The following is a 16,210-nucleotide window of genomic DNA, read 5'->3' as shown; positions in this document are numbered from 1 at the left end:
GGGACCAACCGTGTGAGTTTGAGATTAATTTAAGTGAAAGTATTTACACGACAGAATCAGCAAATGCTACAAATAGGGCTTTTTTTCCCCCTAGAGAGCCAACTTTTCTGTGAATTGGTTAGCCTGCTGCATGTATTTGCATGTGTTTGTTACCATGTGTGGACGTGTGTGCACACAAGTGTTTGACACGTGGTAAACACTGGATGGTTAAATCTGCACTGTCGGTCAGCAGTCCTTCCTCCCTGGGCCGTTGGGGAAAGCAGTGTGGTCAGAGCAGCTAGGAAGTGTCTCTCTTCGCATTCTTGTCTCATCCTCTTCTCCTCCTGGGTGCTGGCATTATGCTACCTGTGACCCCCTCCTTTGCTTGCTTTGTGGCCTTGGCAGGCTTCTTGACTGCCTGGACTCAGAACTAATACACTAACTGAGGATGTGTGCCTCTGTACTTGCTCAGAGTTCACTCTTTGAAGTGGAGAATCTTGGCTCAGTTACAGAGTCATCAGTATGTGGTCTCCTGTTGATGTTCATAAATACCCTTTGACAAACTGGTGAAATGTAGGCAGTGAGGCTCCCATGTTAGAAACAGCACTCTGCAAACTGGTGCGCCTGTGAATATGCCTGCCGCTGGTTTACCTCTGCTGGTCTCTGCCTTGCGCCTGCCCTCAGAGCCAGCCAGGAGACCTTCTGCCGTTCTGTTGGGCTAGCTGACCTGGCTTGGACACAGAGGCCAAGGTCAGATGACTGGGAGAACAGACTAAGAAGGAAAAGGCAAGCCAAGAGACAGGAAGCTAAGTGTAGGTCAGGACTAAGGGAGCTGGTAACCCAAGGCCCTCAGCTGGTGTTGGAGGTGGAGTGTGCTACAGTGAAGTAGGGCTGGGAGGAGGTGGGTAGAGATGTGACAGGCAGGGGTCTTGAAGACGGTCGGCCAAACTTGCACCACTTCTCCTGGGCCCTGCCTCAGATGGCAGCTTCCTGCTGAGCTGGGTTAGGCCGAGGTTAAAATGTTGGTTGCAGGCCAGGGACTCTTGGGGCCATAGAAGAAGACGGTAGGGTCTTTCCTGTCATGGCAAGAAAAGGATATGTTCTAGGTCGAGTGTCGATTCGAAAATTATGTACTGTTACTCAGTGACCATTGCCTGTCTCCCCCTAAGGTCACTCCTGTGAAAGTGACTAGCAGAGTCACTAGCAGAGAGAGGGGGGCTTGAGGAGTGTTCCCATCATCTTGTGATGTTCTCTTGGCAAAGTTTAAAAAGGCCTGTATAACTTGTACCCATTTGCTTCCTTAGATTTCCCACCTCCTTACGGTGAAGTGGGACCATGTGACCAGGTCTGGCCACTGGGCTGAGGGAAGGCAGTGTGTGTAACTTACAGGCTGAGACCTTAAAAACCCATGCCCGAGTCTCCTGTGACTTTCCCCCTGCCTTTCTCTTGGCTTGGACTGCTAAGTAACCACAAGGAGAAATTGCCTTGGAAGGTCGCCTCACACCATAGTGAATTTGGTATGAATAAAAAAATAAACCTTTATAATATTAGGCCACTGAGATTTTGGGTCTCTTTGATACCACAGTATAATCTAGCCTATTGTAATTCACGTGGCTAAAATAATGAAATGGATTTTGAGAATTAAATGAGAAAATACTGTTAAGCTCATACCACTGTACCAAACATGTAAGTCATTTTAACATGTCAGTCTATCAACCTTCTCAACCCTGGGCCTGTTACCTCATTAGCGCCAAAAATAAATAAAGCAATAAAGTAATAGTTACCTCCCCAAAATAAAAGAAATAAAATACATGAAAAATTTTACCTCATGCCAATGAAGTAATAAGCTTCAGGGGTTTTTCCTTCCCTCTTCTTCTGAGTTGTGATCAGAAGTCATTGAGAAGGTCTTTGTCCTCCTTTTAGAACACTTCTTCCTGTACGTTCAAATCTTGCAGTCCCCTGGAGGTAACATACTGAGCTTATTTGATAGTTCCAGCAAAAGCATCGTATTTTCTAAAGACATAAAATGCATGGCAGAAAGGATCATAGTTTAAAAGATTTGCCAGTGTTGACAATAATGCAAAGACTGTATTTCAGAATTACTCCAAATGAGTCATTATTTCCTTACCTATAAAGAAAATGTAATTGACTTTCTTTTTAATGTTGATATTAAAAACCCACAAATGCCACCTCTCAGGGCTTTTATCCTGCCAAGAGACCTATGTAAAAAAGTGACTTGACCTGTGTCATGTCTAAATTCAGTAACATAAAAAGCTGAAATGTAATTGGGTCCTCTGGGCCTAAATGAATAGGAGACAATAATGAGAATAATTTCCTTGAAGAGAATCTAGTCATTTGTGTGCCAACAGTCATTACACTGTTCCACAGGATTTGTTCTGGAGAGATTTCATCAGGAATATATTGTGAGCTCTTAGTCAACAGAGGAAAAAAAAAAAAAGCAAGCTATCTATGTAAGTACTTCATGCACATGGTGGTTATTTACAAAGTTATACAGAAATGTATGGGTTATGGGGCACCTGGGTGGCTCATTCGGTTAAGCGTCTGATTCAGCTCGTCTGACTTCATGATCTCGCGGTCTGTGAGTTCAAGCCCTGCATTGTGCTCTTTGCTGACAGCTCAGCGCCTGGAACCTGCTTCTGATTCTGTGTCTCCCACTCTCTCTGCCCTCCCCCGCTCATGCTCTGTCTCCCTCAATCTCAAAAATGAATAAATGTTAAAAAAAAAAAAAAAAAAGAAACGTATGGGTAAAGAGTGAATTATTTATTTGGATGGTCTGTGCCCTTCCAGCAAGGATCCTTCTCCCTATCCCTTAGCCTTCCAAAGTGAGTCACTTCTTATTTTATTCCTTTCAAACTTTATACTACTTGTTTCATTTATTTTCTGCCCCTGGATGACCACTTTGGGAGCCAGTTTTGCTGGAGAAACCATTCACAGGTGGCCTGTTGGAGGAGAGCTTACATATGTGGTGGGTGCAGTAAATCCAAAAGAGGGCACAGAGACCATGAAGAGATACCCTAGATTATCAGTCAAATTTATCTTACTGTACCAAATTGGTTTTGCTTCTTAATTATTAGCTTTAAAATAAAATTCTAGCAGTTACACTGCTTTTGAAGGGCCGTGTCTGGTTCAGACAAAAACTTTTTATTTATTTTTTAATATTTGTTTTTAGTGCTTATTTTTGAGAGAGAGCAAGAGACAAAGTGTAAATGAGGGAGGGCAGAAAGAGAGGAAGACACAGAATCTGAAGCAGGCTCCAGGCTCTGAGCTGTCAGCACAGAGCCTGATGTGGGGCTTGAACTCACGAACCACAGATTGTGACCTGAGCCAAAGTTGGTCGCTTAACCAACTGAGCCATCCCGGTGGCCCCTAAAAACTGTTTTTAGGGTAGAGCTGGGTGGCCGGTGGGATGCAGAGTCCTAGTGACACAGGAGGTCTGGTGCTGGTCCTTTTTCAATGGAGTCATTCTTGGGGCTGTGCATATATGCTGGGTCTGCTACCAGCAGTAACACTTTGCAGTATATTGTTTTGTCTAAAGGGAAGAAGCATGAGGTCTCATGTTCTTTGACCTGAAGGTAGCAGCAAAACATGGAAGGAACTTGTTACTGGTCCATGGGTTCCGGGACTTGAGGCCCTGGGCTGTTATGAGTTGTGCCAGGCCTATTGGATGGACCCACTGTCCAGAAGCTGCCTTTCCAAGCAGAACCTACTACAGAGGACCAAGAACCTCACTTGAGCTGTCATCTGAGGGCTTTGAGTTTTATGCTGGCTAGTTTGGTAAAAGACCAAAGCCCCCCGGCAGCTTTGCTTCATGCAATGATGCTAGGGTTGAGGGATCAACTTTAAAGAGAAAAGTGTGAACAGTTCAGTCATGTTTTGGAGAAGATACAGACCATGCCCACCAGGAATCAAGCATGGAGGAAAAGGAAGAAAGGAGAAAGGGAAACTTTTAGTTTTCAAAATTATAGCATAATGAGAGCTCTGCTGTTATTAACTGATAAAGCCTCATCTTGGTCCTTGGTTTATTACTGAGTTATTTCCCACCCTGTGGATTTTTATGCTTGCTGAAGGTGTTCCATAGGATTGACAGGGACCGAACTAGTGTGTAGACTGCAGGATAAACTTCCAAGTGGTGGCACAATGACTACATCTTCTTGGAGAAAAACAAAATTGGATCCATAGACATGAGGCCAAGACCCTTGGTCCAGTAATCTAGAGAAAAATCCCTCTTAGAAATCCAAGCACAGTAATTAAAGACAAATATTTGCTCTATGCTTACAGCTGAAGCAGTGAGATGGCTTTGGCCGCTGAACACCTAAGCTCATTCCTGGAGTGAATCATGGTTTGCCTCTTGGCATGCTATGGGGTTCCTTAGTTGATTTGAAGAGGTTCAATTGAAAGGAGTTTATTCATGGTAAACATGGGCAAGAGTAAGCTGTTTATTCCTCATATAAAATGAAGATAAGGAAATGAAGATCTAAATAAAGGAACAGATCTTAAAACCATAGAGATGTTGTAGTTCTCACATTTAAGAAAAACTTGTACTCAAGATTTCAGAATAATAATTGTCTAGCATGGTGCCGAGCACATAGTAGGTGCTCAGAAAATAATGTTTTTCTCCCATAAAACGGTACTTGTTTATTATAAAAACCCATACTTAAAAACAACCTGAAATCCACTACTTCATATTTGATGCTATCCCTCCAAGACATTTTCAGCACGTATAAATGTATATATTCTTACACAAAACCAGGATTATGCTGTGTATGATGTTTTACTTTCTCCATGTCAGTAAACTGAATCCTTACAGTTAGGGTCTATAAAGTGGCATAATGTAATACTCTGAGGAAGGAAGAATTCGTCACTCCTGGTAGTTTGCCTCGACACATCTCATGTTTTGTCCTTTATTTAGCAGGTTTCTTCTGCGGAGGTACGCATTGGGCCCATGAGACTGACGCAGGATCCTATTCAGGTATGCCTCCGTTACTCAGCTGGGGCTTTGTTCCTGGAGGGGCTCTTTCAGTATTACAGCACGTAGCCATCCTTGCCCCTCCAAACACACCTGTACATGCATACAGACTGTGTATATATGTCTTTGTGAAACTGCTGACTTTTCATAATGTCATACTTGAGGAATCAAATTGTTTGCTTGAGGATTTAAACACTGCCCCGTCTTGAGTATAAATACAGGAGGTAGGTTGCGTGGTGGGTTGGGAGGGAGGACAACTCTCACTAAAAACTTGGACTGCTCACACCCTGCAGCAGTCAGAAAGGGAAGAAGCTATGTGTAGCAAGCGTCAGGGCTTTTGCCATGAGCCACAGGTGGATGTGAATCTTGGCTCTACCAGCCAGGTCACTAAGCTATGTGACCTTGCTTATATTGCTTGACTTCTCTACCCAGTGCCCTGTCTGTAGAGATGATAATTCCCCTCTCTCATGGGGAATTAGGGGTTAAATTAAATGGCACTGAGTGCCTAGAAGACTGTTTGGCTGTAGAGGTCTCAGTAAATGACAACTATTGTTGGCTGGGAAGAAAAGATGACAGGAGGCTCCTCTTTCTTGTCCCCTGTGTCTTGAGCCATGTGTTCGTCTGGACTCTTTAGCACTGAGCGAGCTCCAGGAAGAGAAGGCCCAGTGCCTATGGCATTCACCTGACTCTAAAAATGGCAGCAGCTTTGCAGCCTTCTTCCCCACAGCCCTCAGGGTCTATTGGCCACTTCAGAGGAACATGGGTGGAGGGATTGGTACCCTTTTAAATCAACAGTGGTTATTGTTAAATCTCCATCTGCATACACATCTTCCCGATAGGCCTAAATGAGCAAGCCTTCTCCCTATAAAAAAGTAGCTTGTTAACACCTGGAAGCTTGTGCATTGGGAAAATTACTTGGGAAAAGTGCATAATGCAGAAAAAAAAATGTAAGCAAACCAAACATGTAGATGAAAGTGAAAAACCAAACAAGGAAATGTACTGTTTGATTTATGAGCAAATGGAAAAGAAAATAATGTTTTATTGTTGCTTAGGAAAGGAAATACAAATCTAGGGAAAGGAAAAAAACAAAAGGAAGATATTTAGCTTGGGAAAATTGGATGAAAACAAATTTAGGAGTAGAGAGAGAAAAAAGAATTTACTAAAATAAACATAAGCCACAACTATCTGTATAGAATACAAACAAGTGGAAAATTCCAGTAATCATTCTAGGGGCGTGTACTTTGTGCTCCGTTTTGAATAAAGGCAATGACAAAGGATCTAATAATGGTGTTTATTCCCAAAGCAATTTCCAGAATGTTCCTTGAGATTAGTATAGTTTTGGAACAATTAGTTTAATTTACCTTAATTTTTACTCTCTGTTGTACTGGAAATTAATGATCATACTAAGGATGTCTCGACTTTTAAAAACATAATTTGTCAAATTGTAAAGTATTTCAAATATTCATTAAAGTACATGAGTATAGCTGTACCCCTTTTATTGAATATTAACATTATACTTTCTCTGTTTGAGTTTGTTCTCCAGAAATTAAAGATTACCCTTAATTATCTTTTTGTATTGCTCCCCTCCAATCCTCACCTCTCTAAAAGTAACCACTCTTTGGAAATTGATTATGCTAAGTGTTTGTGTATTTATTCTACATATGTGTGTGTCCATTCATAATAATTACTTTGCTGTTGAATATTTTGAAGCTTTATTTCAAAGGGGTCAGGCTACAGGTATCATTCTGAAATTTTTCTTCATTCATCATCATTTGATGTCGTGTGTAAGAATCAGTTGTCCAATCTGAGGTCACAAAGATTGATTGCTTTGGTTTTTTCTAGGAGTTTTACCTCCTAAATTTAGCTCTATGGTTCATTCTGAGTTAATTTTTGTATATGATTTGAGGTAGGGCTTCATTCTTTTACATGTGGATATTGAGTTGTCACAGCACCACTTGTTAAAAAGAATATTCTTTCCCCATTGAATTGTCTTGGCACCTTTGTCAAAAATGAACTGACCATAACTGTGAAGGTTTATTTTCTGTATTCTCAATTCTGTTCCATTGGTATGTATGTTTGTCCTATGCCAGTACCACACTATCTTGATTACTGTGCTGTGTGGTGTGAGTCCCCTAAATGATTGCAAATCATACAATAGATTATAAATCTGGTTTTGGATATTGCAACGTTAACAATTTTGTCTCCCAGTTCATTAATACGATGTTTTTATTTATTTAGATTTTCTTTAACCTCTTTTAACAGTGTTGTATAGTGTATGTCTTTGGTATTTTAAATTATTGTGAGATACTATGGTAAGTGGAATTATTTCCTTAATTTCATTTTTGCATTATTCATTGCTAGTATATAGAAATAAAATGTATTTTTGTTTCTTTACCTTGTATCTTACAACCTTGCTGAGCTCCTTCATTAGCTCTTCAGTTTCTTATGGGTTCTTGAGGATTGTCTATATACAGGGTCATGCCGTTACTTCTTCCTTTCCAATCGGAATGCCTTTTGTTTCATTTTATTTGCCTCTTTGTCTTGTTAGAAACTCCAAAATAATGGTGTGTTTAATTTTGTAAGAGACTTCGATATTTCTTCTCAAAGTGGATTGTACTGTTTTATATTCCTACACACAATATGAGAGTTCTGGTTATTCTAAATCTGTGGTAATGACCCGTGTTTCAGTCTTCTAATTTTAGCTAATTATCTTATGGTGAATTAAATTTCTATTCCTCCATGACTAGTAATGTTGAGAATTTTATTGGCTTATTGGCAATTCTTTTATCTTTTGTGAATGTTTGGTTAAGTCTTATTTTTAATTGGATTGACTTTTTATTAATGTCCATTTATATTTGAAAGAGAGAGCGCCCAAGTAGGGAAGGAGCAGAGAGGGAGGGAGACAGAGGATCTGAAGCAGTCTCTACACTGACAGCAGAGAGCCCAATGCAGGGCTCAAACCCATGAATCCTGAGATCGTGACCTGAGCTAAAGTCAAACACTTAACTGACTGAGCCATCCAGTCACCCAATTAGATTGACTTCCAAAACATTATTTAATTGTAGTTCATTATATATTCTTATTACAAGTCCTTTGTCAGATTTTGAGAATATTGGAGGAGGAGTTAAGACAGCAGAGTAGTAGGAGGACCCTATGCTTGCCTTATCCCTCAAACACAGCTAGAAAAATATTAAATCATTCTGAATACCCATGAAATTGATCTGAGGACTGAGAGAACAAACTGTACAACTAGAAGGAGAAAAGAGGCCACATTGTGGAAGGGAGAAGATATGTGATTTGGGGGAGAAAAGAATCACCAGTGCTGCAGAGGGGAGGGATCCCTGATGAGGGAGGGAGGGAGAGGGAGAGACTAAGAGAGAGAGGGAGGGAGAGAGAGGGACAGAAAGAACAGAGGGCATGGCATTGCACAAGAAAAGTACTTCCCTAAAACCGTTGGCAGGCAAAATGAAAGGGGCTGATGATTGCAAGTTTTTACAAGCCACAGAGCTCAAAGACTAAAGTTTTAGAAGTCTCTGCCATTGCTGGGTGGAGCCTGGTGGGCATAGTGGTGCTTCTGTGGATAAGGAGGGCAGAGGGACCAGAAGTGAACAGAATGGTCTCAGGATCCCTTGAGTCGCACTGGGAGAGACAGTTCCCCTTCCTGGAGTGCATTTGGGAGAGGTGGCACTGCCTCTCCAGGCACCACAGAGCTAGTGGGTGCCATTGAACTGCCCCATTTATTAGCATACAATCAGAGACACCTGCTGAGGGCAGCTAATTGGATGCCAGCTTTTTGCTTCACTTTACCATACACTCCAAGCCCCTTTGCGTTCATGTGATTGCCCTTCTGGGGCAAATGGGCACGAGCCACAGTGCAGCGAGACCCTCCCTCAGAGGATCAACACAGGTCTGTGCTGTGCCCTGTCCCTAAGATTTGGAGATATGAAACACATCTGGCATGCCTGATGTAAAACACAGGAGCACTGCACTGCTGGGTGGGCAGATGGCTTGGACATAGGGTGAAGGCAGGGATCTGATGGATGTCTGCAGCAAATTAGAGGAGATTGTTCACTCTTCTTTGAGGGCTTCCTGAAGAGTAGCGGGCATGAACTCTCCTCTCTGGGAGGAGAGAGCCAGCTGATGCCATTTTTACTCCTGCCCATTAGTATGGATGGACTTCAGTGAGTAGCATGGAGGCTTGAACTATTTACACCAAGCCTCATTCCCCTGCTCTCCACACGTGCTTGTGAACTAGGGCCTGAGAGAGCAGCAGTGGGCCCCAACCCCAGAAGATATTTACAAACCCCTGCGTCCACCAAATCTGATCGTAGAATGCTAAAAGCTTCAGCTCTGGGGGAAATAGGATCTACCTTTTTGTAATAAGCAGACCAAAGCACACTTGGTTAAAACTTGCCACACAACGGACAAGGTCCAGACAATTCTCATGCAGGCAAAGAGAAACTGTGCAGAGGACTGAGCAGAGGGAAAGTGCAGCCAAAACACAATAGTGGAGTGCACACAGTATCCACCAGAAACACTTCCTGAAGCGGACAGTATAGGACTTCTTCTTAATATAGACATTACTCTCAGGAGCAGGAAATATAATAGGTTTTCCTAACACACAGAAGACAGAGACCCAGATACAATACCAAGGTGGAGGAATTCACCCCAAAATAAAGAACAAATGAGGTCATAGCCAGGGATCGAATCAAAACACATATAACTAATATGCCTGAGCCAGAATTTAAACCAACAGTCATAAAGATACTAACTAGGCTTGAGAAAAGCAATAGAAGACCCCAGTATAATCAAGGTACAAAACCGACTGAATGTAATGACCACAAGGATGGAAGAAACAGAGGAATGAATAAATGATATAGAAGATAAAATTATGGAAAATAATGAAGCTGAAAAGAAGAGGGAAAGAAGAATACTGGATCATGAATGTAGACTTAGGGAACTCAATAACCCCATAAAGTGTAATACCATTTGTCAGAAGAAGAAAGGTGGGAGAAGGGGGCAGAAAGTTTATTTGAGCAAATTATAGGTGAAGGATAGCCTCATCTGGGGAAGGAAACGGGCATCCAAATCCAGGAGGTTCAGAGAACTCCCATCAAAATCAACAAAAGAAGGCCAACACCAAGACTTATCGTAGTAAAATTTGAAAAATAGAGGAAAAGAAAGCAGCAAGGGAAAACAAATCCCCAACCTAAAAGGAAAGACTAATAAGATTAGCAGCAGATCTCTCCAGAGAAATTTGGCAGACCAAAAGGGAGTGGAATGATATATTCAAGTTGCTGAATGGGAAAAATATGCATTCAAGAACATTTTATCCAGCAAGGCTGTCTGTCATTCAGAATAGAAGAAGAAATAAAGAGTTTCCCAGACAAACAAAAACTAAAAGAGTTCTTGACTACTCAACCACCCTTGCAAGAAATATTGAAGGGGACTCTTTGGGAAAGAAAAACCAAAAGCAACAAAGACTAGAAAGGAACAGAAAATCTCCAGAAACAATGACTTTACTGGTAATACAATGGCACTACATTCATATCTATCAATAATAGATACTGCTGTGTAAGTGGACTAAATATTCCAATCAAAAGACATAGGGTATCAGAATGGATAAGAAAACAAGACCTATCTATATGCTGCCCACAGCAGACTCATTTTAGACCTAAAGACACCTGCAGATTGAAAATGAGGGGATGATAAACCATTTATCATACTAAAGAACATCAAAAGAAAGCCAGAGTCGCCATACTTAAGCTAGATTTTAAACTAAAGACTATAACAAGAGATGAAAAAGGGTACTATATCATAATAAAGGGGGTCTATTCAACAGATCTATTATAAATATTTATGCCCCCAACTTGAAAGCACCCAAATACATAAATCAGTTAATAACAAACATAAACTCATTGATAACAATACAATAATAGTAACAGACTTTAATACCCCACTTAGAGCAATGAACAGATCATCTAAGTGTAAAATCAACCAGGATACAATGGCTTTGAATGACACAGTGGACCAGATAGGCAACCAATATATTCAGCATATTCCATCCTAAAGCAGCAGGATACACATCTCCAGAACAGATCACGTACTGGGTCATAAATGAGTCCTTAACAAGTACAAAAAGATTTGAGATCGTACCTTGCATGTTTTCAGACCACAGCACTATGAAACTTGAAGTCAACCACAGGGGGGAAAAAAAAAAAAAAGGAAAGACTGCAAATACATGGAGGTTAAAGGACATCCTACTGAAGAATGAATGGGTTAATGAGGAAATTAAAGACAAAATAAAAAAGTACATGAAAGTGAATGAAAATGAAAACACGACAGTCCAAAATCTTTGGGATGCAGCAAAAGTAGTCCTAAGAGGGAAGTATATAGCAATACAAGCCTACCTCAAGAAGCAGGAGAACGCTCAAATACACAATCTAATCTTACACCTAAAGGAGCTAGAAAAGGAAAAGTAAATGAAGCCTAAAGCCAGCAGAAGAAGGAAAATAATAAAGATTACAGTGGACATAAATGATATAGAAACAAAAGGCAGTAGAACAGATGAATGAAACTAGGAGCTGGTTCTTTGAAAGAATTAATAATAATGATAAACCCCTAGCCAGACTTATCAAAAAGAAAAGGAAAGGACCCAAATATATAAAACCACGAATGAAATAGATCACAGCCAACACCACAGAAATACAAATAATTATAAGAGAATATTATGAAAAGTTATACGCCAACAAATTGGGCCATCTGGACGAAATGGATAAATTCCTAGAAACCTATAAATTACCAAAACTGGAACAGAAAGAAATAGAAAATTTGAACTGACCCATAACCATCAAAGAAATTGAATCAGTAATCAAAAATCTCCCAACAAACAAAAGTCCAGGGCCAGATGGCTTCCCAGGGGAGTTCTACCAGACATTTAGAGACTAGTTAATACCTATTCTCAAACTGTTCCAAAAAATAGAAATGGAAGGAAAACTTCCAAATTCATTCTACGAGGCCAGCAGTACCTTGATTCCAAAACCAAGCACACCACTAAAAAGAATAACAGACCAATATCCCTGATGAACTTAGTTGCAGAAATTCTCAACAAAATACCAGCATATCGAATCCATCAGTACATTAAAAGAATTATTCAGCATGGTCAAGTGGGATTTATTCCTGGGCTGCAAGGATGGTTCAATATCTGCAAATCAATCAATGTGATACACTACCTTAATAAAAGGAAGGATAAGAACCATATAATCCTGCCAATAGATGCAAAAAAGCATTTGACAAAATACAGCATCCACTCTTGATAAAAATTCTCAACAGAGTAGGGATAGAGGGAATATACCTCAACATCATGAAAGCTGGATAAGAAAGACCCACAGCTAATATCATCCTTAATGGGGAAAAACTGAGAGCTTTCACTCTAAGGTCAGGAACAAGACCAGGATGTCTACTCTCACCATTGTTGTTTACCATAGTACTAGAAGTCCTAGCATCAGCAATCAGACAACAAAAAGAAGTAAAATGCACCCAGGTTTCCAGGGGAAAAGTCAAACTTCCACTGTTCACAGATGATAACGATACTCTGTGTAGAAAACCCAAAGTTTCCATCAAAAAATTGCTAGAACTGATAAATTCAGCAAATTCACTGGATACAAAATGAATGTACAGAAATCTGTTACATTTCTATATATCAATAATGAAGCAGGAGGAAAAGAAATCAAAGAATCTGTCCAATTTACAATTGCACCGAAAACCATAAGTGACCTAGGAATAAACCTAACAAAAGAGAAAAAAAAAGATCTGTACTCCGGAAACTGTGGAACACTTACAAGAAAAATTGAAGAGGAAACAAAGAAATAGAAAAATATTCCATGCTCATGCATTGGAAGGACAAATATGGTTAAAATATTGATACTACCCAAATCAATCTACACTTGAAATGCAGTCCCTATCAAAATACAACCAATATTTTTCACAGAGCTAGAACAAACATTTCTAAAATTTGTATGGAACCACAAAAGATCGTGAATAGCCAAAGCAACCTTGAAAGAGAAGAGCGAAGCTGGAGGCATCAGAATTCCAGACTTCAAGCTCTGTTTCAAAGATATAGTCATCAAGACAGTATGGTACTGGCATAAAAACAGACACATAGATCCATGAAACAGAACAGAGAACCCAGAAGTGGATGCACAACTATATGGTCAGCTAATCTTTCACAAAGCAGGAAAGAATATCCAATGGAAAAAAAAAGTCTCTTCAACAAATGGTACTGGGAAAACTGGATGACAACATGCAGAAGAATGAAAGTGGACCACTTTCTTATACCATACACAAAAATAAATTCAAAATGGATGAAAGACCTAAATGTGAGACAGAAAACCATAATAATCCTAGAGAAGAACACAGGGAATAACCTCTTTGACTTTTGCCATAGCAACTTCTTGCTAGATGTGTGTCTGGAGGTAAGGTAAACAAAAGCAAACCTGAAATATTGAGACTTTATCAAGATAAAAAGCTTTGGCACAGCGAAGAAGATAATTGACAAAACTAAAAGGCAGCCTGTGAATGGGAGAAGATATTTGCAAATGACCTGATGAAAGGTTATGATCCCAAATCTGTACTTATCAAGCTCAACACCCAAAAAACAAATGATGGGGAGTTAAGAAATGGGAAGAAGACACGAATAGACATTTTTCCAGACTTCCAGATGACTAACAGACACATGAAAAGATGCTCAGTATCACTCATCATCAGGGAAATACACATCAAAACCACAGTGAGAAAAGCACGTCACACCTGTCAGAATGGCTAAAATTACCAACACAGGAAATAAGAGGTGTTGGCGAGGATGTGAGAAAGTTGGTGGGAATGTAAACTGGTGCAGCCACTGTGGAGAAAAGTATGAGGTTCCTCAAAAACTCAAAATAGAGATACCCTATGACCCAGCAATTGCATGATTAGGAATTTACCCAGAAGATATAAAAACACTGATTTGAAGGGGCACATACACCCTGATGTTTATAGCAGCATTATCAGTATTAGCCAAATTATGGAAAGAGCCCAAACGTCCACCAACTGATGAATGAGTAAAGAAGTGGTATTTATATACAATGGAATGTTATTCAGCCATCAAAAAGAATGAAATATTGCCATTTGCAACGACGTGGATGGAGCAGGAGTATATTATGCTAAGCAAAATAAATCAATCAGAGAAAGATAAATATCATATGATTTCACTCATGTGGAATTCAATAAACAGAAATGAACATGGGGAAGGGAAAAGGAAAAAAAAGAGGGAGGCAAACCATAAGACATTCTTAACTATAAAGAACAAACTGAGGGTTGCTGGAGGGGAAGTGGGGGGATGGGCTAAATGGGTGATGGGTGTTAAGAAAGGCACCTGTTGTGACAAGTACTGGGTGTTGTATGTAAGTGAAGAATCACTAAATTCCACTCCTGAAACCAATATTAAACTATATGTTAGCTCTACTGAATTTAAATAAAACCTTTAAAATAAAAAAATGGATTTTGTGGGTATTTTCTTCCAGGCTGATTTTTCTATTCATCTTCTTAACTTTGGCTTTTAAGCAAAATTTAATTTTGATGTAGCCTAAGTTATCATTTTTTTATAGTTATTACATTCTGTATTCTAAAAGTCTTTACCTACTCCCAGTTCAAGATGATAATTTCTTAGAGAAATTATCAGAGAGAGACAGAGACAGAGTACGAGCAGGGTAGGGGCAGAGAGAGAGAGAGAGCAAGACAGAGAGGGAGAGGGAGAGAGGGGGGGGGGGAGAGAGAGAGAGAGAGAGAGGGAGAGGGAGAGAGAGAGAGAATATCTGCAGCAGGCTTCAGGCTCTGAACTGTCATCACAGAGCCCAGTGCAGGGCTCAAACTCACGAACAGTGAGATCATGACCTGAACCAAAGTCAGATGCCTGACTGACTGAGCTACCCAGACGCCCCTTGAGTAATTTTTTAATATGCATGTTTGGTGGTCAGATTTTTATAACAGAGTCTCAAATATACGGTATTTCTGTCATCTCAGACATGATCTAGTCCTTGGTAGTATTAAAATTCCCATAAACAGCTCTATACTCTACTACTGAAAAACAGTGGTCTCTAATTTTGGATTTCTTTTTAACTGCTACTCGTAAACTATGAAGTAACAAAATGAATACAGTGCACTCATCACTCAGGGCAAGAGCTGGAATGTTTCCAGTGCTACTGTGTTTGCTGCTTGATTCCCATCACATGAGTTTGGCCCTAAATGCCTGCAGATGCAAGAGGTCAGGAGTCCCTCTCTGAGTGAGGTACACAGTAATCAAGAGATTGTTTTTAAAAAGATAACACCCTCAACTGAGAACTAACGTGTCATTCCCACTTGGTCTGATTAAAACATACTTTCGTTGATCCCTTCAGAAACCAGCTCCAGAGCACCTGTATGTTCAAGGCTCTGTCATAGGTGCTACAGTGGAAGACAAGTGTGCTCAGTCAGTTCTATCATTTGTAACACTCCAGCTTAAGGGACAGTCATATCTAGTGAAGTGTTTCTGTGCTTCTGCTACTGATAATGTGACTGTCTTAGAAAAATCATACTATGTCCAGTGCCTTCGTATTTGTTTGTTCCCCCCCCACCCCCCCCCCGCCTTCCCCCTCCCCCAACTTGGGGAAAAATATCTATTTTTACTTCACTGGCATGCTGCAAATGTTAAAGAGCTGGATCCGCCAGAGTCCTTAGGGCATGGGAGGAACTTGCTTGATGAGAATACTTCAGGATGTGGTTGCTTTTTGGGTGCATTTCTCAGTTCACTGGGGGAAACTTGCTCCCATGTCAGGACATGTAACATGGAGCTCTGCATGCACTGCGTGAGCTGTCAGGAGCAGTGTGAGAAGTGGAATGGGTGGAAGTGTTGGGGAGAAGTGCAGCATGGTATCATAGAGGACGTCTCTCCTGGGGGGAGTGGCCGGGACTGATACTAAAAGTCCTGTTGTCCAGTCTTGGCAAGAAACTTAAAAGTAGGAGAAATATTTTGAGGCAGGAGATTCATATCAGCATTTCAAAATGAAGTGGCCTTTGCTTCATCACTGCCTTGAGGATATTTACTTGTTCAGTATGTAGAATTGGCAGGTTTCTGCTTACGGTGCTGTCCACTGCCTCCCCCGCTTTGCCACTCCCACTGGGCTTTCCAATTGGATTTGGAAATCCTATTCATCACAACTGTGGCCTAAG

At 40.5% G+C, this 16,210-nt stretch overlaps 1 protein-coding gene across 7 annotated transcripts in view; it reads left to right on the top strand.

The window, feature by feature from the left end:
- The window catches only part of PDE8B (phosphodiesterase 8B), a 269,542-nt gene that overhangs the window by 122,728 nt on the left and 130,604 nt on the right, over positions 1-16,210 (top strand). For 4 of the 7 annotated variants that reach the window (XM_086698302.1, XM_025924844.2, XM_025924840.2 and 1 more), the window contains exon 2: positions 4,910-4,969. In XM_086698302.1, the coding sequence (XP_086554428.1) occupies positions 4,910-4,969 (60 nt within the window). The remainder of the gene's footprint in view (positions 1-4,909; positions 4,970-16,210) is intronic. The other 3 variants (XM_086698309.1, XM_025924841.2, XM_086698325.1) reach the window with 1 other exon arrangement.

Source organism: Puma concolor, chromosome A1 (genome assembly GCF_028749965.1).
Source record: "Puma concolor isolate L17-30 chromosome A1, mPumCon1.1.hap2, whole genome shotgun sequence".
NCBI lineage: Eukaryota > Metazoa > Chordata > Mammalia > Carnivora > Felidae > Puma > Puma concolor.
The sequence above is the reverse complement of the archived record's forward strand: the minus strand, read 5'-3'. Positions and strand labels throughout refer to the sequence as shown.